This window comes from Manis javanica, chromosome 14 (assembly GCF_040802235.1).
Source record: "Manis javanica isolate MJ-LG chromosome 14, MJ_LKY, whole genome shotgun sequence".
Lineage (NCBI taxonomy): Eukaryota > Metazoa > Chordata > Mammalia > Pholidota > Manidae > Manis > Manis javanica.
In genome coordinates, this window is record NC_133169.1 from 6,136,735 (window position 1) to 6,164,014 (window position 27,280).

The window sequence follows — 27,280 nt, forward strand, 5'->3', positions numbered from 1 at the left end:
TTTAGCATGGATACAACCTTAGAAGGAACATCTTGGTGAAATGACCTCTCCAACACCCCCGCCTCAGGTCCCGAAGGCCCACGGGTGAAGCACTGCTGGTATCGGCCCGACTTGCCAGAATGATGAGAACAGAATGAGAGCACAATCTCGCAGAGCAGCAGTGCCGACAGGTTTCACCTGAGGTTCTGTTTCCCCACCATCTCTTATGCAGATGACTGATCTGGGAATCAGGACTGTGAGTCAATGTGTTCCAAAATGCATTTAAGGTGAAAGGCAGCCTGCTCATCTCTATCGGGGATTACCGTACTGGGGGTGGGGTGCGGATGCCAAGCCTCCTGGTCTGTTTATTAAATGAATGGCCACCGACTTCACTGGGGGCAAGCGGCAAGAGTGTGTGCTGTTTGTTGACCTTGGCAAATGAAAAACCATGACTCACTGACTGCTTGGTTCCTCAGCCTTACATAACCAAGTCTTTAAACGTGGCTGAATCTCTAATGCTTCAAGTCAGCAAACCAGAATGTTGAGCACGGTGTCCACCGCCTGACCGTGGCTAGCTAGCCACAACACGGCTTACACGCAGGACCAAACATCCTGATCAAGTTACCTTTGTCCTTCTTTTCATAAATACTGACAGACAACACAGATGTTAGCATAAATTGCTGAAAGTTCTAGTCTTATCCAAAATAAACTTTAAGCCTAGTCATTAAGAACACAAATTAACAGGACATATGCTAATTTCTTTTTTCAGGTAGAAGAAAATTGCATTTGTTTCCTGTGTGTAATTCTACCTGGACTCCAGCAACATCTTTCCGGGTAGTCCAGTATTGTTTCCTAGAAAATTAAAAATCAACCACAAGCCCTTTGGGGTAGGGGAACAGGAACTGCCCTATCCCAAATGTTATTAGGGGTAGGAATGAAAATTCCTTACACTTCAATTTTTCTTAGGCTTTATTCTTGTTTTTAAAGTAAAAGTTATAGTTAGTATTCATATTAGCAGCAAAGATCCTAATTTCTGTAAGTTAAAATGACTTGGGACTGGCAAAAATAATCTCTTGATAAAGAAAGAGGGGTCCATAGGTGGTAACAAGCGTTGGTCAATTTTGGCATTAAGCAATCTTGTTTGAGGGGTTGATCTGTGCGGAACAGACAACAGTAAGAAAGTCTCACTGGTAGCTCAGGTCCTGTGGATCTGCTGCCAGCAGCTGAGCGGGCGCGCCAGTGCGTAGGGGAAAGAGGGCTTTCGTGAGCGGAAAATTTCCATGAGGTCAGATTGAAGGGTCACAGCATCTTACTCTGGCTCATTAGTAAAGCGATCACTTCTATTAGGCAGTTGAAAGTCGAAGAAGCTTTGAAATTTCTCAATGTGTTAAAAAGTCAAATGACATAATTTTCCCTGTGATATTTTTCTGTCAAGTTTCACAACCTGAGCTTAGTAAAATGGCAAGAATCAGAAGACAGTGCAAAAGCCACAAGGAGCTTGAGAGTTCTCTGGTTTTAATCACTCCGATGGCAGAGCGGCCGAGTCTCCCCAGTGTCACCGCCCTCACGGCTGCCGGTACACGGCCAGGAGGGGACTCCCGCCAGGAAGGTTTGATCATGACAGTGTTGTCTCTTTAAAAATGATAGAAAAATCTGTTTAAATCCCAAGTTCCTAGTCTGTTTCTTAGTGAAATTTATTCAGAACAATCAAGAATGACTCATAACATAACTGCTTTCAAATACCTCTGTGTCTACTTCTTGCTAACGAGCAAAGGCAAAGAAATGCCAGCTTTGTGAGAGAGCTTGTAGTCAATCACAGAAAAATCAGGAGATGCTCTGTGCTTTCTGTAAAAGCATGTGGGATTTTTTTTTACTTAGGAAAAGATAACCCCACCCAACAATCTAGTGTAAAGTTTCCAAACTACAAGCATGGCAAGCAGTACATTCGTTTCAGGATGATCCTCTGCCGAGCCCTAACCTCAGAAAGAGGCCCCCGTCATGGAGCTGTCCCTGTTCTGCTGCGTGAGTTGATCCCAAGGGAAGAAGCTCCTGGTGTGACTCGGGTCAGCACGAGGGAACATGCACTTCCATTAAGCCAAACAGCTTGGGACTTGTAACCAGGTGGGAACACCGTTCCCAGCGTCTCCACCTTTACGTCCCAGGAGAGTATTAACAGCAACACAAAGTCATTGGAATAATGGAGAATTGCCTCCTCTGTGAATTTACCTGATTTTCTCACAAGCTTGCAAAAACCACTTAAAAACTTAATTAAAAAAATATATATGGGCATAGATACGTGCTCACATATGTATCTCCCATAATTCCAGGCTGCAATTCCCAAATGCAATCTCATCCCCCCAAAACTAGGCCAAAACACAAGCTTATTCAGGCAGAGCACCTTCCCATTTCCTAAGGGCTTGTGCTGGCAGACACATTAACATAACCACAACTGCTGTCCCGCGGACTAATAATGGCTTTGGCAGCGATCAAAGAGCAGAAGCTTCTTTGCAGGGGTCAGTAGCCTGCCTTTCACTCATTTCCCCAAACATTAGCCTGAGGAGAATCCTGTTCCTCATCTCAAAAAGATCCATTCAGGAAGAGGAGCTTTAGAGTCAGCTCTGGTGAGCAGGCCAGGCTCCCAGACTGCTTCCGGCTGTGCCTTTGCAGGCGCCCTACCTCACGCCCGGCGTGCCTGCTCACACCTGTGTGCTCTTCGGTCATGACTCCTTCCTAACTGTCCCCTACATCTCCACCGGGAAGAAAGGCAGGAAGGTGGGCTCACGAAACACAGCTGAAGTCTTCCGTCTGCCGAGTTGGTCCAATGGGCCCAGGAAAAGCACGAGTGGAGGGAACAAAGCAAAAGCAAAGTGCTAAAATAGCAGCTGGGTGGCGGTTTGTCCTTCTGCGAGTCAGTGCAAAGGTGGGGAGGCAGCACCATGTGCAACCCGGCGGGCTTTCTGTGCCTGTATCTGCCGGACAGCGACGGCAGCTCCCCCCGGAAACCAGCAGTTCGGGAACAGCCACGTGGCCAGTCACCGTCGCTCGTTTGGCTAAGTCACAGGACAGGGTGGGAAAGGGCAGGGCCAGGAGAAGACAGTCCATGAGAAGATGCCCTGCAGCCCAAGGGTCTTCCGTTCCTCGGCACCCATTAGAAGGAGGAATGGTCCCCAGGGAAAATGGCTCTTGTCTGGAAATCTCCCCGGACAGCCAAAGCACGGGGAGAGCTGCGCTGACGTACCACGGTATGCACGCGCGGGTCCCAAGACCCCTGACAGACGCTTCCCAGGTAAGAGAGCCATAGGGCCCTTCTGCCCCTCACAAAAGTGTGGCTGGTTTCCCCAGACAGCATGGAACGAGCTTGGGTGGAGGGGCGTCCTAGCCGGGAGTTCCAAGTGCTCATGATTCTTCAAGATCATTTGGGAGCCTAACTTCACGGGCAGCCAACTGGCTGCAGGTGATTCTGGAGGAGCTGAGACAATGCCTCTTTCCCTTACCAGCCTCTGGAGGAAGAGGCTGACAGTGTGGGACGGGAGGGAAGACATCTGAGAGAGGCAGGCCTGTTCGGGGGGAGGCCATGTTCGCCGTCAGTTCCCGTGAGAAACCGAAGCTTCATGGGAGGAAGGAACTGAAGGTGGGACACCAGGCAGAAAAGCTGAGTGAAAGGACAGTGAAGTAGAAATGAACACAGAAGGGTTTTTTTTTTTTTTTTTTGGTATTTTTTTTAACCACAGGAAGACAAATAGTTAATCCTTTCACATGCCTTTTTACTGGGGAGACTGAAAATTATTGCCATATTATGGGATGCATTCCCTAGCAGGACCCCAAGCCTGCCTGTCTGCATAGTATTAAGGAATAAATACTTGTCAATCCTCTAGAGAAAAAGCTCTCGTTTGCTTAGTCTAAAGCCACCAGGTGTTCCTCTGCTGTACCTGGTGTCACCACATTGACAGGTGTGAAGGGTGGAGGGGGTCCCAATAAAATGAAGGATTTGTCCTGTGCTCCAGGACGATCTGCAGCTGATGGGTAACGGGGAGACCTGAGTATGGAGGCCAATGCTCAGCAGCACAGAGTCTGCCCGACAAATGGCAGCTGCAGCTTTCATCTTAAACGGCAGTCGCACCAAACTCGGGGCTGCGAATGCGTGTCCTGGGGGAGCCACTCCTCTGTCAGAGGCCCCCACTGACCCTTCTCTTCCATTTCCTTTTCTCAGATTTGCCACCCACCCTGAACCCCGAGGCAGTTACCATGTGTAGGGTCAGATGTGAACTGCAAATCCCAAGCCAACATAAACTTTATCAAATGCGGATTTTCCCTCTCACCTAAAGCTCCGAATTGTTTTGACTCTTGGGGATACCTTTCTGGCTGCCCTGTTTTTGGAATCTGTTTTCCTACGGGCACAATATCCACAATGGGTCTGCATTAAACTGATGGGGACTCTCATCCGTGGACGCATCTGAGTGCTGCACAGCCATAAATAAAAATCCCTTTACTGTATCAATAACTGAAATGGCAGAAGAGGGGAGGTGGATCTTACTTGAAAGAAGATGACTACTTAAACACGAAAACACAGAGGGAATAAATTTAGAAAGGTACAGAAAAAAATCCACACCAGGCAACGCTCGAGGGTGCAGGGCCGGATCTGCCGCTGGAGAAATGCTGTTCCCCTTGTATCTGATTTCAGTGCTTTCCAAGTAGGTGGGCAGATGGTGGAAAATAGAGCAGCTTCTTTTTTTCTCTCTGTCCCCTGACTCTGTTGCGGGGCAGTGCTCGCTGCCAAGGGGGCAGAAAGCAGCATCCCTCACCTGCGCTGTGGTGAGGCAAGGTCCCACTCTTAGTTTTCCAGTGCAGCCCCGGGCGCTACTGTAGTGACTCGGGGATGGTGCTGACAACGTGTGCTGCCTCCGGGGCTGCTGGAGGGGAACCAAAGAAGGTGTTGGTTTGGTTCCTCTGCTGATCTCGGAGGTAAGGAGGAACGGAGGAGCTTTTGATGTGGAGGATCCTGGTGTCCATCACCTGACAGTCAATCTGCATCATCACTTCGTAATCTTGTCCATTGATCACGTTCTCTGCAGAGAAGAACATATACAACGAATAAATATTCAACAGAACGTGCAATTCTGCTGGAGCTCCAATCCCAAAAAGACATCCGTGAGCTCTAAGGTGTGAACTGTCGATACATTTTCAAGGGTACATAGGGACCTCACCAGGCAGAGCTATAGCCAGGTGTGTGCAGAGATGGCCTGTCTTCTCTCCAATTCTAGCTCCCAAACAACCTCTGCTGGCTCGGTAAGCACTGGGGCCATGGTCAGAGTTAACACTGCAGAGCCCCTGTCTACAGACATTCCGTGTCCTGTATGTTTTCCCTGCAGTATCCCCGTGACTGGGGCAACTGGAACAGGAGATTGTAGTGAGGGGTAGAGGGAGCAATACTGAAGCTCTCCCCTCCCTTTCAACAGTGGGAAGGGATGTTTGTCAAAGGGATCATATCATGTGAATGGTAAGGAGACCTTGGCCAAGACTGCTTGGCTCCTATTCATCAGTAACATTTCTGATTTCATTAAGACATTCCCAACTACGAATTTAAGGGTTTGCCTTAAGAATATAAAGTAGAATAAAGACCAAAAAAACTTAGAGACATCTGACAATGATGCTCTTTCTTAGAGATCACTGTCACTGCCCTTCCCTACTAGGGCGATCTTCAATTCCAGAGTTCTTACCTCCAGGTACATTTGCAATTTGGAATTGAAGGGACTTGCAGGTAAACTAGAGGATCTTTGCAAAAGGGAACAGGAAAACCATATAAAGCCCTGGTTAATGTGTACAGGGTAACTTGCTATCATGAGTTTACTACACAGACCGCACTACACTCCATTCTTCCTAAGAGAATGAAAGCTCTTTGTTTTAGGGAAGGCCAAATTACTTCCTGATTTGTGATTCTGGGTGGTCATTTTCCAACTCATAGTTAATGAAACCTCGGCATCAAACTGATGAATTACAAATAGGTAATACTTTTCAAGTCCAGCTGGACATTCGCAGCAATGCAGTTAGAAGATGTGTGAACTTGGAAGAATGCTAGGGGGTCTGTGTGGCCTCTCGGCCTCCACTGTCGTGTCTGGGCAAGGGGGCCGGGAAGACAGGCTACTAGCGAAGGCCTAGTCCTGTGCCTACTTTCATGAACAGGAGATAGAGCCAGTCAGTCATTTAAAAAATTAAACATATGGCTTCTCTAGGACAAAAAATTGAATTTAAAAGTAGAGGTCTTTCTATTCTGTTTTTTCCTATCTTTAACACTATGCATACCAAGTATCATACATGTAGAGGAAGAAAGTCCAAAGTTTGACACTTGATCTTCAGATTCCATTGTTACGTTTGGGAGGACTGAGCCATGAAACCTGTCACTTAGGAGGCTGTGAAAGATCTGTGGAAATCATCTGATCCCGGGTGTTTATATTAGGGCCTAATGCGTAAACTTCAGGGAGTCCTGAAGCTCCCTGAAATTGCATGCAGTTTTACCTGTATGTGCATTTTTCTGGAGAGGAGCTGCATCAGAGTCTCAATGGGGTCTTTAAATACCTTGAACAGATGATATGCTCTATTTTAAAACTAATGGAAGACACCATTCCTCCATTTCTACTGGTCGGTTTTGTTTCGTTTTTTAAAGTTATCTCCATTGATGAATTTCTAATTACAAGTCTTATAAATCTCTTATTTCAGTTGAAACTAATTTCCTTCTTTGCCAGCATTACTAGAGATGAAAACAAGCTGCTGCTGCTGTGATGTGAATGTGACAGGAAGTGGGCTTGGGCTCTTCCTACGCCACCATCTCAGACCCACGTATTTCGATTGGGACCGCACTGAATTCGTAGATTGCTTTGGGTAGTATGGATACTTTAACAATATTCATTCTTCCAACCCATGAGCACAGAATATCTTTCCATTTCTTTAATTAATGTCTTATAGTTTGTAGTGCGTATGTCTTTCACCTCCTTCGTTAAATTTATTCCTAGGTTATTTTATTCCTTTTGATGCAACTGTGGATGGCATTGTTTTCCTGATTGCTCTGATAGATTTTTGTATCCTGCAACTTTACTGAATCCATGTATTAGTTTTAACAGTGTGTTGGTAGAGTCTTTAGGGTTATCTATAGTATCATGTCATCTGCAAACAGTGACAGTTTTATTTGACCCTTCCTTTCAATTCATATGCCTTTTCTTTCTTTTTCTTGCTGAATGGCTGCGGCTAGGACTCCCCATACTATGCTGGATAAAAGTGGGCGCCCTTCTCTTGTTCCTGATCTTAGGGGAAAAGCTTTCATCTTTTCACCATCGAGTACAACGTCAGCTGTGGATTTGTCACATGCAGCCTTTACTATGTAAGGCACATTCCCTGTATACCCACTTTGTTGAGTTTCTGTCATGAATGAATGTTGAAGTTCGTCACGTTTCTAAATCTATTGAGATAATCGAATGACTTTTATCTTTCATTTGTTAATGTGGTATATCATGTTGATTAATTTGTGAATGCTGGACTATCCTATGAATGTTATTTTGCTTGATGTTGTCCCATAGGTCCTTTGAGATTATTTTCATTTTAAAAAATTCTTTTTCTTTTTGCTCCTGCCCACTATCTTCTCTTCTGGCTTGCTGGTTGTTCTTCTGTTTAATGCGGTCTGTTGTTGAACTCCTCCGGTGTATTTTTCAGTTCAGTTCTTGTATTCTTCGGCTCTGTGACTTCTGCTTGGCACTCTCGTATTTTCTGTCTCTTTGTTGAAGTTTTCACGGTAGTCATCCACTCTTCTCTCAAGTTTGGTGAGCATCTTTATGACCATTACTTTGAACTCTTTATCAGGGCAAATTCCTCATCTCTATTCCATTAGTATTTTTCTTTCTTTCTTTTTTTTTTATCTCTGAGGATTTAACCTTGTTCTTGTGTTTGGAACACTTCCCTCTGTCCCATTTTGTTTGGCTTTCTGTGTTTGTTTCTAAGAAACAGGACAGCTATCTGGGGCCACGATCACAATCCCTGTTTGCCTACACCAGGAAATCTGGGAGTGTCCCCTGGGTGACAGCTGCAAAAACTGGGGCTCCAGATGATCATATAGGCCCCTTTCTGGGCAGTCCCATCAAGCTGCAGTGAGGCCACGGGGGTACGCAAGGATGGGGTTTCCCTGCTTAGGCCTCCTAGGAGCAACTTAGCTTTCCGGTATGTGGGAAACATGAATCTTATCCCTTAGCCCAAAGCTCCAAAAGTAGGCCTTTTTCACAGGAAGACCGGGGTTTTCATTCCATTGTCTGTGAAGTGCCTGGGGGGAAGGAGGGGGTACTGTCCTGCCAAGGACTGTTCTCCCGACTGTGGCGCTCAGGAATGCCAGCCCCCTCACCCACAAGGGCCAGGTGTGATCAGGGGTGCCCTTGGTGTGGACCGCATGCACCTGTTGTCTTTAGCGGGGCAGCTGGAGAGCCCAGCGGGTGAGGTGCACCCACAGGGCCCCAGGAGGCAGTGAGGAAATGTCTTGATGTGTGGGTTTCAGGACTGTGGTGAGACAGCGCCTCGCCTGTGCCTGTGTGCCAGCTCTAGGCTGGGAGTGGGAGAATGCTGCAGCCACCCACGGTCTCCTGCCCCCACCAGGCAGCAGGGGAGTGCTGCAATGGGCCACGCTCCCAGTTCCCGCTGGGCAGTGGGGTGGTGCTGTGACTGTTTGACCCGCCTGTCTTAGCCAATTGGCAGGACGGTGCCGCTTCTGAGCTGACTGGCCTGTGTGCTAGCATCTTGTCTGTCTGCTATCCTCTGTCCCTCAAAAGAGTCTCAACTGTCCCCTGCCCCCCCAGCAGATGCTTTGGGATGAGCAACGAATTCCTCCACATACAGTAGGTGCCTTTCAAACTGCTTTTTTTTTTCATCAGGTCTCAGGGTAACTGAGACCACACGTGAGCCCTTTAGAATGGGAATCTCCATTTCCTGTAGCATTCTGGGTCCCTTTCAGCCCTGTTGGATCTCTAAACCAGATGTTTTTGGGGCTCACTTGTCTGGATCCCAGGGGTTAGGGTGCCTGATACAGGAGAAGTTCTGGACTGACAAGACCCCTCCTCACGGTGCTGCCACGCCAAGAGCTTGGTGAGACCGGGCGTTTGCCTGTCCTACGGGTTCTTGCTGTGGCCTTTCACCCTTTGTTGTGGAGAAGCAGTTCATCTCGTCTACAGATCCTTTTCTGAGGAGAATGATCCATATGTAGTCATAGCTTTGGTGTGTCCAGGGGAAGCGGAGAGTTCAGGAAAGTCCTAAGTGACCATCTTGCTTATCTTTAGAGAATTACCTCCGAATGCCTATGAGTCAGCCAGTGCTTCCTATCCACGTGTTTTCCAAAAAGCAGAAGACAGAAGAAAGACAACCTCCAAACGTACTTGGAGTCATTTCATTCAGAGCATGTGACTGAGTTCAGACTGCAGGTGTCACACCAGTCATTTCCTCCTGGAACTGTGGTCCCTCCCCGTTAAAAACAAAACCTGAAAGACTGTGTGTGTGCGCGCGCATGTGTGCACGCACACACGGGGGCACGTATGACCAAATAATGGAAAACATATGTATTAGCACTGTAATACACATTAGTAATTTTTACTGTTTTCCTGGATTAACTCAGAATCCAGATGACAGTTTAAGATCAAGACTACATTCTCTCATACAGCCCAAACCACCTGCAGAAGTCATCAGAGCCTGTGTCCCTGCTATGGTTCAAACTGATAGCTGGAGTTCTTTAATACTTTAAAGATCGAGAAGAAATGGAAAACCTGGGGATTTAAGTTCAGAAGCTTCGAGGGTAAACTAAAGCTATGACCTGATTCCAAAACCTGGGAGCCCCTGTCATGGCTAAAAAGGCATTGCTATTTTAAGCCCAATCAGAAGGAGACTTGGGCCAGGAATGGCCTAGGGGGCTTTAAAATGGGCTCTGTCCTTCACTCCTTTCTGAGGATAATGGCTTCTGGTCCAAGGAAACGGCCACATTACTAGAAGAAGTCTACCAGACCAGATGTGAGCGTCTAAAGCTGCCCACGGGAAGCCTCTTCTGCACGACAAGTTAGCTATTTTAGGGTTTGAAGTCCCAAGTCCCATTAGAGGTCCCAAGGTACCCAACACCCCTAAAAAGCCGTTGAAGGGGCCACAGCAATATTCTTCTGCCTTCTCTGTGTGACCTCACAGAAGAGTTCTTTGCATATTTCAGTACTAGCTGCCTTAGTCCGTGAGTGGTCTCCTCATTTCTGATGAGGTTCCAATCATTTTAATTAAGGGAGGACAGATTGGGAAATAGCGAATGGTAGTAACCCATGATCTTCGCAGGCCCCCTCCACTGGCTGTTGCAGACAGGTTCCAAAACTACTCTCAAAAGGGGCAGATGAAACTCCTATTATCCTTTACTTTCAGGCTTTGAGTGCAGTTAATAATCAACCACCCCGGAAAGGACAGCACTTTCAGTTGTTGCCTATTATATGCACGTCAGTGTGAATAAAAGATATCAGAGCAGTTCTAACTGGAGAGACGAGAACTGGAAGACTCTGGTGGCTCAGGCAGGAGGGGGGAAAGGCCTCTGACGGAGTCACAGGCAGGGTGGGAGAGGCGAGGACGGACGGCACGACTGCATTCGGGCCGGTCTCCACTGTCAAAGTGAAGCGCCCAGTGAGAAGGGAAATATCACAGTTCGTGGGTTTTCTGACAGGAGGGAGCACGGCGAACATCAGTTAGGGGCTGGGAGAGCTGAGTCAGGCGAAAAGACTGCTAAGCTGCGTCTGCCACACTAAGCGCAGGAAGACGGAGACTATCTGGGGAAAAAAGGACCACAAGGAATGGCACGAGGCGGAAATATCAAAGGTTCCTGCTCCCTCTCCTATGGGCAAACATTTGGGTGCTGCACACTGATAGGAATGATGTGATGTTCTGGGCCTTCTGAAGCAAGCGGATGAGACGGAACACTGACCTGATCAGGAAAAAGGTGTAAAATAGGAATACTTCAAAGTCAAAATGAATCAGGCAAGTAAAAAGGAAAGGAGATGAACAGCTTCAAACGTGGGCACTAAAATGTGATTCTGAACGCTCAGAAGTGCTGAGGAAGCAAGAAAAAGGGCCCGGACGCCTGAGGTGGAAAAAGTCCAGGCAGTGTGGAATTCTGAACAGCCTGCATCAAAGGCACAATAACCGAGTCAAGAACGGCCTGCCAGGAGGCCGTCGGCTGGAGGATGACCGACACACATACCTGAACCATGGCCACAGACAGAATTCAGTATCCACAAATTTTACAGAAAGTTTAATTTTAAGAAGTGACAAGACTCCAGTGCTCTGCAAACAAGCATACCTGATCAAACATATTTCTACGGAGAATCAGACATGAATCCTAACAGGAGGATGCTGTGTAAGCCAGGCTGCTGACAAGCAGGGCCACGCTATCGGTATCTGTTCCCGAATCTGGTGGGGGTGTGAGGTGTGTGTGGGCATGTGGGGGGCATGAGAGGTATGTAAAAATCTACCCATTCACAACCTGAAAGACATACTTTCAACCAAAACAAATAATGCAAAAATAAGGGGGAAAAACACAAAATGGTAAGAAGAGGGAGACAAAGTAGGAGAAGGGAAAAGAAGATGGGACTATAGGGAACAGTGAATAAAATGTCACATTTGTGCCGTGAGTTTCCGAATGGCCATCAGCTGGCTCCACTACGCCTAGCCCATCTCCTCTCCAGTGTTCAACCTGAGTCCTGGTTTTGACCATTCCCACACACTGTGCACTATAGCTCTGCTAGTATTTCTTCCTCTGCTTTTAAAAAAACAGCCATTTTTGTTCTTTTTTTACTCAACTTGTATCAATCCCAATATAAGGCCCAATTCAAGTGCTGCTTCTAAGACACCTACAAGAACTCCAATATTGATCTTTCTCTTTATAACCAATATGTAAGTGTTCCGCTGTATTCAGTAGTGCTGACACACTTACAGAGAAGAGGTCTGGCTCCTTTAAAAACTGCCTGGCATGTGTGAAGGCAGAGTGAGGGGAAGAGTACAGGGCCAGCACGGCTCCCTCACCACCGGGGACAACACTGGGTGAGTAAGTGACAGGGGACAACACTGGGTGAGTGAGGGATGGAAGCTTTACAGCGTGCGCTCCTGACCTGAACATCCTTTCTGGAGGACTGAGGTAGGACACAAGCAAGAGCGAAGAGCTCCCAGCAGCCACCACGTCTGCCCTTTGCTGGAAGAAACAGAAGCAGAATATCTCTGACCGGAGAGAGACTTCCGGCTGGGAGAGTCCAAAGGCAGGAAGGGAGGGATATCAGGTTTAACTGCAAGGCAAATAGTATAAATAGTATATGGGTTGTGGGCAGTGAGCAATGGGGAGCTGGATGAGAAAGAGCCTTTCTAGTTAGAAGATCTATAATGATTTCAATCACAAAAAGAGCGTGGGCCTAAGCAGTGTATGTAAAACCGGCCGACCTACGGGGGCCACTTGTAGTGGCCACGATGAGTGCAGGGAACTACTAGAATTTAAGGGCAGAGGCCAGGCGGCTGGGCATTCTGCAATTCTGCAATGCACAGGGACAGTCCCATGCAGCTACTGTCCTGTATCTCAAAAAATATTCATGTAGATAAAAAATCCCCTGGTTATTACTATTATTAGTCTAGATAGAACCTCACTGATTTATATTTATTCACCTAATTCTCGTAACAACCCTGAGTCAAGCATCATTATTATTATCCCCGATTTTATAGATGAGAAAACTGGAGCACCGAGCCATCATGTGACGAGCCGCGCAGCTGGCAGATGGGAGCACAGGAGCTCCCCACAGTGTGGCTTCAGAATCCATTCTTACAAACACTCCACTGTGCTGGGAATACTGCATTTTTCTGAACTCAAAGAACTGCTCATCATTTCAGAAAATCACATCACCTATGGCAAAGGGACTCTTAGTAGCTGAGTTCCCATCAGGTAACTAGTATCGGTTATTATTTGTAACTGTTAATACCAGTTTACATTTAAGCACCCTAATATCAGTTTGAGTTTGTAGCCACTGCACTTACAGAACAGTACGTCCTGACTTGTTCACAATGTCTTCTAGTGTTATATGAGCATAATGATACACAATGCCTGAACATTACATATAATCATTAATACAACAAACATTTATTGAATTCCTACCATGTGCCAGGCACTGAGGATATAGGTAGTGAACAACATAGAAAAAAAAATCCCTGTCCTCACAGAGAATAATTCTTATAAAAGGAGAGAGTGGAGGAATAGAGACAGAAAATAAATAAGTACACAAAGAATCCAGAAGGGTGAGTGAGTGCTAGGGGGAAAATAAAGCACAGAGGTGTCGGGAATGAGTGTGGGTGGGTGGGGAGGGGCAGGCAGTGTGACATGCGGCGCTCAGGGAGGCCTGTCTGAGGCGGTGACCTCTGAATGGAGGCTCAGGGGGGCAGGGAAGCCGTGCAGCCGTGGAGCGGGCACTTGCATGTGCATGTCTGAGATCCCAGGAGGACGTCTTAGTGAAGAGGACCAGCAGCAGCAGGAAACAGGAGTGAGGACCGACTGGCAGGAAGAAACAGGGCTAGAACCGTCACCCGGGAGTTATCTGCAGGCCAGAGACAGATGGAGCCCCGGGGCCCGATGGTGCCACTCTTGGGAAAAGAATGGTTGGAACGTGAGTTAGGAAGCACGGGCCTGAGGCAAAATAGGCTTGTGTTTTCGTCACATCACTGAGATCATTTTTAACTGAGAAATCAAACTCAATTGGTAAATTTCCCTCATTCACTAAATAGTTATCTGAGCAACTGCTTATGTGCCAGGAACGGTTACAGACTCTTATAAGCACTTAGATTCCATTTTCTGTAAACAAATTCGAGGGCAGTTTTCTAAAGGAAAACAGACACCATATGATGGATCCCAGAATTGTCAGTCAACATTTACTAAGTGCCTTAAACTGTGAGGAATTACAGAAGAAAATGCTGTTTCTTCCTTTACACAGCTTACCAGACTACGCGGAGGGCACAATTACATTTAAAAAACCGGTCGGGCGTGACCACGATGGCAGCGTAGGAGACCCTGGCTCACCCGCCCCCACGGACACACCGAATCTGCCCACACATGGAGCAATGTCTCCTGAAGAAGCACCGGGCTGACTCAACAGCTGCTGCCCAACAAGCGAGAGAGACCACGCCGAGGAGGGCAGCAGGGACAGGGACACGGCAATGACAGGAGCCCAGGCAGGCTCGCCCACCCCGGGCACAGCGGGGAAACAGCAGTTTAAAGGGCAACTAGACTACGAGTGAAGGAGATACACTTACTAACCCTGCGGCATCTGCCGAGCAGGAGGAGAACTCCTGGGACTCCGTGGGGCTGCAGGTGCCAGACAAGTGCTATTTCTGACCTTCCCCTCCACACTGCTAGTGCCAGCAGGGGCAGGGTCCAGCCACTCCCGAAGGCCTGCTAGGGCTGCCCTAGTGTGCCCGCCCTGGATACCTGGCCCACACGAGCTCCAGCTCTACCCACAAGTGACCCTGGCCCAGTATGCCCCAGTACCCCGTGGCTGCTCCCACCCCAGCTCCAGCTGTTAGCCAAGGTAGTCCTGGCACAGTGACCTCTGGGACTCCCTAGCTCTTGCCCACTCCAGCTCCAGCCAACCCACCAGGTGACCCTGGTGCAAACTGCCCCAGCTCCAGCTGTCGCACCAAGGCAGCCCCAACAAAGTGCGCCTGCTTCAGCTGGCCATGCTGCAGGCACACTCGGTGTACAGAGGGGCACGCCTACACAAGGCCACTGCTTCAAGACAAGAGGGGGTAGCTGTTTTATTTCACAGAAGCAAACAGAAAGTCAAACAAAATGAGGAGGCAGACGAAGATGTTCGAAGTGAGAGAACAAGATAAAACCCCAGAGAAAACACCAGTGAAGTGGAAATACAGAAGCCACCAAAATGTCCATCAACAGACAAAGAATACATCCAATGGAATATTACTCAGCAATAAGAAAAAATGACATCTTGCCATTTCTGACAACATGGATGAACTCAGAGGGTGTTATGCTACGTGGAATAAGTCAGACAGAGAAAGACAAACACCATATGACTTCACTTATCTGTAGAATCTAAAAAACACAAACACACACGGATACATAGAACAAACTGCTGGTTACCAGAGTGGGGAGGGATTATAGGTGAAGGGGATTAAGAGGTACAAACTTCCAGTTATAAAATAGGTCATGGAGATGTAATATACAGCATAGGGAATATAACCAATAATACTGTAATTGCTTTGTCTAGTGACTGACGGTGACTAGGCTTACTGTGGGGATTCATTTCTAAAATGTCTAAAAATACTGAACAGTGACGAACACCTATAATTAATAGGATATTGTATGACACTTCAAAAAAAAAAATACTGGTAGAACATAAGTGCATTTTCTCAGAAAGGCCTTTTCTTACCACCAAAACTTCAGCAGCATCCCCAAACCATGTCAGTCCTTTTCTTTGGCAGCACTTGTCACGATGTGCAACTGAACACCAGCCTCTTTGCCTGTTTGGTAATATCTGGCTCCCCGACTAGACCACTCGCTCCATGAAGTCAGGGAGTCTCTGTTTCACTCACCACTCCATACCCACAGCCAGCACAGTGCCTGGCACCCAGCAAACAATGAAAAATACAGAACGCAAGCTCAGTGTTCAGAAGGCTATCTTCTCCGGCTTGCTAGTCGCGTCATCAGGTAATTCTGTGCTTTCTGAAAGTTCCACCATTCCTGGCCCCAACCTGGAAAAGTGCTACCCGAGGGCACTTCCAGAAATGGCTGTAGCAGCAAAGGATTTCTAACATCCTCAAATTTCAAAAGCAATCCCAGCAAGACCCTGTCTCTGATACACAGCCAAAAGTCACTTCTTTTCAACCTCAAGTTTATATTTTAAATTCATAACCATCAGTGGCTCTTTTATAGGTGATCACATGTTATTTATCCCCTGGGAAATTTAGGGGCCTGTGCTTATATTATTAAATTTAGGTTTAAGCTTATATGGTCAAGTTCCCACTTTTTCTGAAGTTCAGCTCCTCTAGGGCTTTTGATATTCTCCTAGGATGATTTCAGGAAATCTGGCTAATTCCATAACTGTTCAAAGGGCTATTAGGTTTGCTTTCCTCTGGACCTACCTACTCTTTCCCTGAGAATGATGCCCACAAATGTGGGTGGTTTTTTTCACTGGATCCAAGGGAAGTGTTACATTTCATTGATTTCAAACAGCTTCTGAAAGATCATTAAAAAGATGGTCACCAAAAAAATTACTACTCATTTCCTCAAATTGAATTTCTAGGTTAACAAATGGACACCCTGATTACATCATTTCAAGTAGTGCCTCTAAAACTGAGAATAAGTGAACTTCAGGTACGCACAGCAACAAAGGGACCCATAAGAAGACTGGGCTGGAGTCAACATTTACTCTGAAAGCTCAGTGAACTAGACCTGGGACTTGATTTGCTGCCTCAAACACAGTCTGGAGTTTTAGCCTGGGGTTTGGGACCCGACTCTAGGGATGGCTAATAACTTTCTTGCCTCTAATAATCAAATCACTTGCTTCTAATAATTAAATCACTGGCACCAAGTACTAGAAACTATCTTATGGTGTCACAATCTGAAATTTGAGACCCATGAAAATGGAACCAATGTTTAGAAGCACCTGCCCACATAATCCAGAACCCTTGGAACAACCCCCTGCAGACAGATTAAGGACCTAACCTCTGCAATTACTGCTATTTGGCCAAAATTCGCTCTTCCCTCTGACAGACTGTGGCTCTTTCATTGCATTTAAAATCACTGTATGGGAATTACACATTCTCCTCAGAGTATCAAAACAGCTTTCTCTGCAATATTTCTTCCCATTGTGTTGCCCAGGCTCAGCTTCTAAAGGGAATCACCGAGTTGGAATTTCAGAGCATGAAGGAAGCTTAAAAGGATAATGAGGCCTGATATCACCAAACTGCTCTCAGCCTATTAAAAAGCCTATGGTATTTTTTAATTCACAAAATGGAATCTTAAAATATTTTTGGGATGGCAGTCAAACAATACCAGGTATATTCAGAAAAACTCATTCAAATGTTAGAAACAACTGCTAATAGGCTAAAATGAACGAGATATGATGTGGGATTGCAACTTTAGACCTCAAAACAACAAACTGAGTTTATATGTCTATATGTGCTTGTGTGCAGAAAAACAATTTGTATAATACTGAAGGCAACTGTTCTGCACATTTTTTTTAATAGGCAGAAGTGTCTCTGCTTCCACATTTGTGCAGGCATAAAGCCTTTCAGAGGAGGGCACAGACACAGGTCACGTGGCCCCCTTCAACTCGTGAGGCTTCTCAGACAAGCTGTCTGCTCCTAAAGCTGAATCCAGCGAGGACACACTCCTAGGAAGAATCACACTAAAACGTTAGCTCCGAGGTCAGGCATTTTTATGTTTGTTGACTGCTGAAATCCCAGTGTTTGGCACAGAAAAGGCACTCAAGAAACATTTTTTGAATGAATAGATGAATGAGGCCTTGATTGTGTGGAAACGGCCCCCCCCACCGGATGCTGATTATAGAGGGCGTGGGAAGTGTCCCCTCTGCCACACTCAGGGAACTGAGCCAAGCAAGAGTTAGAGTAAAGAGGCTGCCTCAGGAGAGTCGATCGTCCTACGAAGTCAGAGGATTCCCTTCCCCTCAGAGAAATGGCAGGAGTGGAGGGGGGAGGGAGTGGAAGACCAGGCTCACGGGTCAATATCCAGAATTATTTGCCATTCTGGCTTTCGCTTTCTTCACTGAATTGTCAGCAGTTCTCAGTAGGCATTAAACTTGGCTGATTTTCAATATAATGCTCAGAAAGCCTAGACATTTGAGAACATGCATTTGTTTACTTCCCTCAGCTGCTTACAACTGATAGTTTTGCAGGCTTACGCAAGGGCATCCAAGGTAACAGGTCTTCAAAGGCGCCTGGATTCAGAAAGTTTTATAGCTCTGCTTAAGCTTGGTAACATGCAGCACTGCTTGCAGGCAAGTTTCATTAACATAGGTAAGGACATGTATGTGAGAGTCTTGAGATTGCTAATTCATCTCATTCTTAGCTGAAATCTAAGTCAGTGTTATTTAAGATTCTACTTTTTCAAAAATTCTAAAAAATTTATGTTTGTCTTTTAAACATTGAGAATTTGATAACAAGTAGGATTTTTAAAAATCTTAGTTAAGATACTAATGTGGATACCACTAAGAGAAAATACAATCATGGAAGAGATCTAACTGATTGATTTCAGGAAGAGGTAGGCAGGACGATCCTGAGCTCACCTCCTCCCACTGACACATCAAGGCTACGACTACACATAATACAACTCGCTCTGAAAATGACCTGCAGCCTGGCAGACTAGAGCTTCCATAGCTAAAGACATAAAGGGAAGGCCACACCAAGAAAGGTACAGGGACAGAAACATAGTCAGAAACCACAGCCCTGGCATGGTGACCCACAAGTGGGAGGGATATTACAGGTGAGGAGACACAGCTGACCAACTTCACACACATATACAAAACACAAAGAATCAGACAAAATGAAGAGAGTACGGAAACAAAGAAAAAGACAAGAGCTCAAAAAAAAAAAAAAAGAACTAAACCAAATAGAGATAAGCAATCTACCTGACAAAGAGTTCAAAGTAATAGTCATAAAGATGCTCACTGAACTTGAGAGAAGAGTGGATGAACCCCGTGAGAGCATCAACAGAGAAATAGCAATATAAAAAAGAACCAATCAGTGCTGAAGAATACAGTAACTGACATGAAAAATACAAGAGAGGGGATGAAGAGCATATTAGAGGATGAAGAAGAACAGACCAGAAATCTGGAAGACAGGGTATTAGAAAGTGCCCAAGCTGAAGAGCAAAGAAAAAAAAGGATGGAAAAAAAATGAGGATAGGTTAAGGCACCTTTGTGGTGACATCAAGCACACTAAGATTCTCATTACAGGAATTCCAAAAGAAGAAGAAAGGGGTGGAAAGCTTATAATAGCTGAAAACTTTCTGAACCTAGCAAAGGAAACAGACACCCATGTCCGGGAAGCACAGAGAGCCCTAAACAAGATGAACACAGGAAGGTCTGTACCAAGACACGTAGTAATTAAAAAGTCAAATATTAAAAATAAATGAGAGAATCTTAAAAGCAGCAAAAGAAAAGCAAATTATTATATACAAAACATCTAATAGCTATCAGTTGATTTTTCAGCAGGAACTTTGCAGGCCGGAAGGAAATGACACGATATATTTAAAGTGCTGAAAGGAAAAAAAAACTACAACCAAGAATATTCTACCTGGCAAGGTTATTCAATTGAAGGAGAGAGAAAGAGTTTCCCAGACAAACAGGAGTTCATCACCACCAAACCAGCCTTACAAGAAATGTTACAGGGACTTCTTTAAGTGGTAAAAACAAGGTCATAATTAGAAGATATTATGAAAGGATAAAAATTCACTGGTAAAAGCAAATATGTAATAAAAGTAGTATCAATCACTTAGAAAGCTAATATGAAGGTTAAAAGACAAAAGTATTAAAATCAATTATTTTGTAATTACAAAAATTAGCTAAGAGGCACACATAATAGGAAGATGCAAATATGACATACAGAAAACTTGGAGTGAGGAGTGAAAATGCAGTGCTTTTAAATGTGTTCAAACTTAAGTGACCATCAACTTAATATAGATTGCTATATAAATAGGATGTTTTATACGAACTTCATTGTAACCACAAACCAAAAACCCTATTATAGATACACAAAAAAGAGAAAGTAAATATGCATACTCTAAAGAAAATAATCAAATCATAAGCAAAAAGAGCAAGAACAAAGGATCAGAGAACCACAAAAACAACCAGAAAATAATTAACCAAGTAGCAAAAAGTACAAACCTATCAATAATTACCTTAAATGTAAATAGACTAAATGCTCCAATCAAAAGACACTGGGTAACTAAATGGATAAGAAAAACAAGACCTATCTATATGCTGCCTACAAGACTCACTTCAGACCTAAAGACATACAGACTGAAAGGGATGAAGAAAGATATTCATGCAAATGGAAAAACAAAATAAAACAGAACGAAACAAAAAAAGCTGGGGTTGCAATACTGGTATCAGACAAAACAAACTTTAAAACACAGACTGTAACAGGAGATAAAGAAGGACATTATACAATGAATGGGGATCAATCCAATGAGAGGATACAACAATTGTAAATGTCTATGCATCCAATACAGGGGCATCTAAATACATAAAGCAAATATTAGCAGAAATAAAGGCAGAAATTGACAGTCATATGAAAATAATATGGGACATTAACACCTTAGTTATATCAATGAACAGATCATCCAGACAGACAAGCAACAAGGAAACAGTGGCTTTAAATGACATGTTAGGACAGATAGACTTAACAGACACATACAGAACATTCCATCCCCTAAACACATTCTTTAAGTGCACATGGAAGATTCTCCAGGACAGATCATATGTTAGGCCACAAAATGAGATTCTCAAAAGAAACATCTTAAGCACAATGGAATATTTTTGATTTTTGTAACACAAAATACTTTGGAATATACAACTCTACGCATCGAGAGATTTATCTATCCTGTGAATTCTGATACACTACCGATTAAGTCTGCAAAAAGTACCACTTATGAACTTTACAACAAGCACTTCATTTCCAAGAATTTATCATGATGTATAAATTTATAAAGTGGGATACAAACAAGTCATCTGTGGTTATACTATTAGCCTCCAAGCCATAAAAAGTAATTTTTCTTTTAGCAGGGCAGCAATTTTCTCTAGGTCCTATTTCAGAAAATGGAATTAGTCATATTTACAAAGCTATTGAGTAGATGTGGCACTACAGCTCTTGTAGGCAAGAGGCCAAATGACATTCTGGAATAATTAAAAGTGAATTAACCATAAAATGCTCAGATCAATAAATGTTATGTGACTTGCTGAGGAGTTAAGAACAGAGAGTAAGGGATAATACTCGGGGTGATGTCCGGGAGAGAAATCTCTTGCTGTGATTTGCTTTACAAACTGAACTCACAAAAGGGCAGTGGATTGTTTTTGAAGGTAAGACCGGTCACATTGAAAATGATAAATATTGAATAAAAAATGGGCATAACTGAGCAAATGTCACATTCCAGCGTTCCATTTAGCAGTGAGGAAGACAAACATTGCTGAAAACCAAAAACGGAGCCTGCTCCATTTCTTAAGGCCCTTGTGGAATGTATGCAACACAAGCTCTGAGAATAGCTTCAGAACCAAATTCCCAGCGATTCCTGGTTTTTGGTATGATACTCAAACCCTAATGAAATTTTTTACCAAGGATGTCATTTTGATTTTTTGAACTCCAGCAAATTTCTCATGCTCTCTCATGGAACAATTCCTAATAGGTGTCACTGATACAGCCAAAACAGTATTTCTAGAGGATCCATCCTTGTCTCACAGGAGTGTTAACACCAGGGGTAAAATGATCGAGGGTCTTCCACTGGCTCCTTCTAAGATTCACTCTTATTTGTTGAATACTCTGCGGGTTTGAAGCCAGGCCGCCTGTAGCATTTTATGTGAACACTCGAGTGGGACACATAGGAAATGGGCACATAAAAGCCAGCGGCTGTGGGCTCAGTGGGCCCAGGGAGGTGTGGGATATCAACCAAACCCCCAGTTATCCGTGATTATTCACAGAACTAGCCTGTATTCCAGGCCAAATGATTATGTAACACAGTTTCTACCTTTGGGTAGTTTACAGTCAGGTTGGCAGAAAAAACACTAATAAGGGTTCAGAAGATGTGATATGAAAAAATTCCAGGAAAATATAACAGTATGCCAATATGTAATAAAAATAAACAGTGCATTAGTTATTAGGACCCTATTTGTAGTTCTGTTGTAAAGGATAATTATAATTATAATGAAAAGTCATTCAAGAATAAATACAGTAGGCGTGGGATGGTGAATCGGAAGACTTATTTGTGAAATCCAAACACTGGCTGGTATGGCCACAGGAGTAACGGTTATAACAAAGTAAGAGAACTTCAGTTCAAGCAAACAAATTAACAGAGCTGCCTTTAATCCAGTGCAGATATAAAAGTGCTCAGGGATAATAAAGAGAGAGAAGAGATCAGTCCCTCCTGGAGCAAACGTAAACAGAGTAAGAGAAAGGCAACTGAAGATACTGGTATTTTGTTCTCAGTTAAAACTTTGGTTCAATTCTGATTGAATCCCAAGTTCAATAATCAGCTTGCCATTCTTACTTTCTCAGATTTGCTCCATCTTGCCGTGGTGGGCAAGTGCCCTTTGTCATAAACCACCGTGCAGAACTGTCACGGGAGTGGGGAATACAAACCTCACCCGAGTTGCACACTTAAGTGAAGGAGCTTGGAAAGCTGCCTTCTGCTCCTAAGGACAGGGACACCACCTAAAAACAACTGTATTTTATTCTCCACAGAGGGAGGTTCTACCAAATAAATGAACTGGGCTGAGACACAATGTAAAATATTGCATTTAACCCTCTTTGCCAAAACAGTTGGACAACCACCAGCCTGCCTACTGGTGCACGCCCTTTTACGTCTGACAACCTGCGTGCATGTCCTCCACTGGGAGTGGCCGCGTGGGGCCATGCTGGCGACAGTCTTCCTTTCCTGCCCTCGGTGGCTGTTTCTGATTTAGTTCCCTGGCCTGAGGCGGCCCTGCCTCTGGCTGTCGCTGGGGTAACTGAGGGAGCAGCAGCTAGTCTTCCCACAGCAGAGGCTGCACGAGTTGACTGGCAGGCCTGCTGCTCCGGCAATGTGACGCAGTGAGATGAGAGGCCTACATTCTGCACAAACACAGGGAAACCAAACAAGAGTACACGGGTGATTCATGTATGACAAGAGGGAAGTTGCCAGAACACCATGTATAGTTCATGCCTAGAACTGAGCAGATTAAGAAAACTGGGCATTTCATCCATTTTTGTGACGGAGTCAAGATAAGGTAGAGCTAGCTGCATGTGACTTCGAAATGGCAGCCCCTCATTTTAGAGGTTCGGCATCAGAGGCCTACAAATACCTAAGTTTATGTGAAGTTCTGTGACCTGTTTTCATCATTCCTGCTGCTTAGACACCTTCTGAAGGAAGGCTGGTCTATATTCTCTATTGTATAGTAATTGATGAAACAATTGTTTTAAAAGTGCCTATTACATAAAAAGTGTTCATAATTAACTGGGTTTTATTTCATAACACTACTTACAATGCTTTTTCTGGATTTTGGCCTCGCTAGGCTCCCAAGTCAAAAATGTGGAGTAGAAGCCCAGGGTCAGTTTAAGCTCTCACACTTCTGGGCCATTTCATTTTCTGTAGAAAACACTTTACCTTTCTCATCTTCTGTTTTCTAATTTATTTTCAACAAATATTTATTGAGTCCCGACTGTGTGCTAAGCCTGTTCTAGATGCTGGAGCTGAGAAGTAACGGAACAGAGGCAAGCACTTCTTCACAGCATTTCCATTCTCACGGGCGGGAGGCAGATGACGATGAGTGCGGGAATATGCAGGGTGCTCGAAAATGATGATGGCCGAGGACAAAACGAAGGCCTGGGAAGGCATGTGAAATCTGGGGGGCTAGACTGGAATTTGAGAAAGAGTGGTCTGGGGAAGGTCCAACAGAAAGGTGGTTTTTGGTGAAAAGGAGACTTTGCCACCAAGACCTGACAGAACTGAGGGAGTGAGCCCCGGGGAACCTGGGCAAAGGGCGTCTCAGGCAGGAGCATCGGCCAGGATAAAGCCCCTGAGTGTCTGAGGAGCAGTGAGAGGCCAGCGTGAGTGGGGCGAGAGAATGAGGGAGAGGGAAGTCGAGGCTGCAGAGCAAAGTGGACTCCTTCCGGCTCACAGATTTAGGCCTTCACTCTGGTTTATGAGACACAATTGGAGGGTTTGAGCGGGAGGGTCAGGAACTGACGTAGGTGTTGATCGCCTCATTTTGCCTAGTGTCTTGCTTACTTATTGCAAAGGTTATGATACCCACTCATATTTCCGAAGCGAAATGTGACGATGCTTGTGGAGGACTTATAGGCTGTAAGTGATCTAAAGCGGGACACTGTTACCGTGTGGAGGCAGCGTGACAGTGGAGAGGAGTCGGGCTTTGGAATCACAGACACGGGTCTGCAGACCAGCTCTGCTAATCCGTAGCCAGCAAGCTTTTGTGACTTCATTTGTAACAGGGATATTAGCACCTAACCTGCTGTAAGAATTAAACACATTATGTCAAGTACCTGACACATATGATAAATGTAACATACATCATAAGCATGTAACCTCTCAATGTAGCAAGAACTGAAAGGCCTCAGAGCCCAGGGCAGAGGCCTGGGACTCAGTGGTCCCGGGGTCTGGCCCTGGCTTTCCACTGCCTCATGGTCTCATGGAGAGGAAGCCAACCGCCACCTCCTAGTTCATTCATTTTCTCCATCTCTCCAGTGGACGGACGTTATGGCGGCTGCCAGTCCCCTGCAGTGGTGTGCGGGTAAGGAGTTAATGCGTGTGACCCCACTGCATGAAAGGAGATACGGGAGGGCATTTCTACTGTTAACACAAGTGTGACTAAGACTTATATTAAGGAGACAGTGACAGAGTCCAGAGGAAGTTGCTGAGTTGGAAACAATGTCAGGTTTATCTGTTTATCTTGAAAACATTATCCAGAACCTTTTCTTTCCAGGTCTATGACTTAGTGTACAAAAGAAAAAGAAAAACAAGACAGGTTTGTAGCGGCAGATTGCGATCACACAGTGGAAATGCTTTCAGAGGAAAATGTGGCAAGCAGCAGCCCTTCTTTAGGTCTTCCCCTAGTGCTAGGAGGGCAGCAGGAAACCTGGCAAGCCCTCTCAGAGGCCTTTCATTTGTAAGACAAGTTATCCGAACGAGCTTCTTGTAACCTAGTACTTCCCAGCAGAATCCACGACATCTCTTCTTTCTGGGCTCCTTCAGTGAAAACCTCGGGGCCCTTTCTGGGTAAAACTGGAACCACCACTTTTGCATAGGTCACCGTACAACAGCCAGGCTGAAAACTGACAGCTGAGTTGGTACGACTTAGAAAATGCAGGCCATAAACTTTCTTAAAAAGAACATACTTTTCTTGGGACTTTTTTTTTTTTAAAGCAAGGGTTTAAAGCAGAGAAGGCTTGCCACCCAATCTCTTCCACAGACCAACAGTGACTTGTTACTTTTACACCATTAGCTCATCTACTTGAAATGCTACCAAACACAGACAGCTCCCCTCCACTGCAGCTGGACGTCACGAATCCCAAACAACTCTGAAGTGGAGTCGCTACCCATGCTTCTGCACTAACGTGCACGGTATAAACTTAACAAAGTATGAATATGCTCAATTTAATCTTTAGTTTTTAAGTGGAGATTTAAATATCCAATTTAATATGTAGCACAGCAGCTCTCAATTAATAGAGTATAATAAACAAGGGCTTTTCCCAGATATATAAGGCAGTTCTCCCAGTGGGAATTTGCTCATATGATCAATATGATTCCATTACATAAATATTTACTCAGCAGCTGTTATGTGCAGGGCACTATTCTCGGTGCTGGAGAGACAGAGGTGAGCAAGCCCAGGCCCCCATCAAGGCGCTTACCACTAGTAAGAGAAGCAGCTATATAAACAGACAAAATGTGCGGCCTAAGTGTGATAGGGGTTTGCACATGGTGTAATGAGAACAAAGAGAAGGGGTGCCTTCCCCTAGCCTGGGGGGTTGAAGAGGTGACAAGGAAGGCTTCCTGAAGGTGACACTTAGGATGAACTCTGAAGGACACTTCAGCCTGGTTTGGGGTAGGGGAAATTCTCAAGAGGGTAAGCATTAGGAAATACATGGCATCCTGAGGCACCGTTTTGGGCAAGGTGTTGCTGAAGTATAAATTTGTGAGCTGGAGAGAGGGAATATGAGCCTGGAGAGGTAAGAAGGGGTGGTTCACACAGAGCTTGGAATTTAAGCCAGTGTCAATGGGAAGCCACTGAAGAATTTTAAGGAAAGGAGAAATAGGATCGATACGTATTTTATTTGAATAGGTCACTGGTGGTCGTGTGGAAGATGGAGCTGACGCAGGATGGGGACAAGGACAAACACATGATTCCGACCTCTGTTTTTCTGGGAAGCTAAGAGAAGTCTATTAGTTTTGCCTAATACTTGCCAGTGAAGATGAGAGTACAGAACAGATTTTTAACACATGCTCAGCAATCTAAAGCATATGCCACTTGACTGGACAGAGCCACACTCCGTCCCTATTAGGTCTGGTTTGTCTCTAATGAATGTTGCCAATATGCCGCGCCAGCGCAGTGTCCGAGAGCAACCTCAAGGAGTCCAACAAGGCTCTCAGACCCACAGTGAAAAGAATCCTCCCTTCTTTTTTTTGTAATAAACTAGTACAATCTACTGCAGAATTTCTTCTCCTTCAACAGATTTTTTTAAACATTCGAAATAGGCTACTTAAAATGGATTTGGAAAAACAAGGGAATTACCAAGGGACTATTGAAGAATGTGTCACATTTCCTACATCGCTTCCAATTCCTGGGTTGTTCCCTACTTCACTAGATCGGAGGGAATTACAGCTGTCCCCTGGGAGAGTGGGGGCTCCGAGGGACCGAGCGGGGATGGTGAGAGGTGGCAGGACTGGGGGCCTGTTTTGAAGGGAACGCTGACAGGACATACAGAGGGACGGGATGTTGGGTGAGAAAGAGGAACCACGGCAGTCCTAGGAGCCTGACGTGAGCAGCTGCGAGAACTAGGATGAGGAAGGGATTTGTGAAGAAAAGCCAAGAGTTCAGTTTTGGCCATGCAACAAGCCGAGCTTGGTTTTGGATATGCAAGTGTTTGGGGATGTTTGGAGAGGAAGCTGGACAGAGACTCTAGAACTCAGGGAATATGTCAACAGGTACAGAATTGGGAGTCATCGGCATATAAAGTAATATTTAAGTCCGTATGTGGCAGAGATTGCTCCTTATCCACCAAAAGTCCATTATCCTCTTTTTTCTGCTAGTAAAAGAATTGCCAAATCATAACTGAAATCCAAGGCTACTTGACTATAAGCTGTACTTCCTAGAGTCTCTTCAGCAATCTGTCATCATTTGACTCAGCTCTGGCCAACGGGATGAGTACAAGAAATGTGTGTAGCTTCTTTGTCCTCACTGGGGGGGATAAGCCCTTCACTTCCTATTTCCTTCTTCCTGCTGGCTAGAATCCTGGCATGACGGAGGGGCCGGAGCAGCCACCTGGGACC

General features: G+C 45.1%; 1 protein-coding gene across 4 annotated transcripts in view; it reads right to left on the reverse strand.

Moving 5' to 3' along the window:
* Positions 1–930: 930 nt before the first annotated feature.
* Positions 931–27,280, reverse strand: part of ATF6 (activating transcription factor 6) — a 184,029-nt gene continuing 157,679 nt past the window's right edge. For all 4 annotated transcript variants that reach the window (XM_073221565.1, XM_073221563.1, XM_073221566.1 and 1 more), the window contains one exon: positions 931–5,045. In XM_073221565.1, coding sequence (XP_073077666.1) covers positions 5,000–5,045 — 46 coding nt within the window. In that variant the 3' untranslated portion in view covers positions 931–4,999. The remainder of the gene's footprint in view (positions 5,046–27,280) is intronic.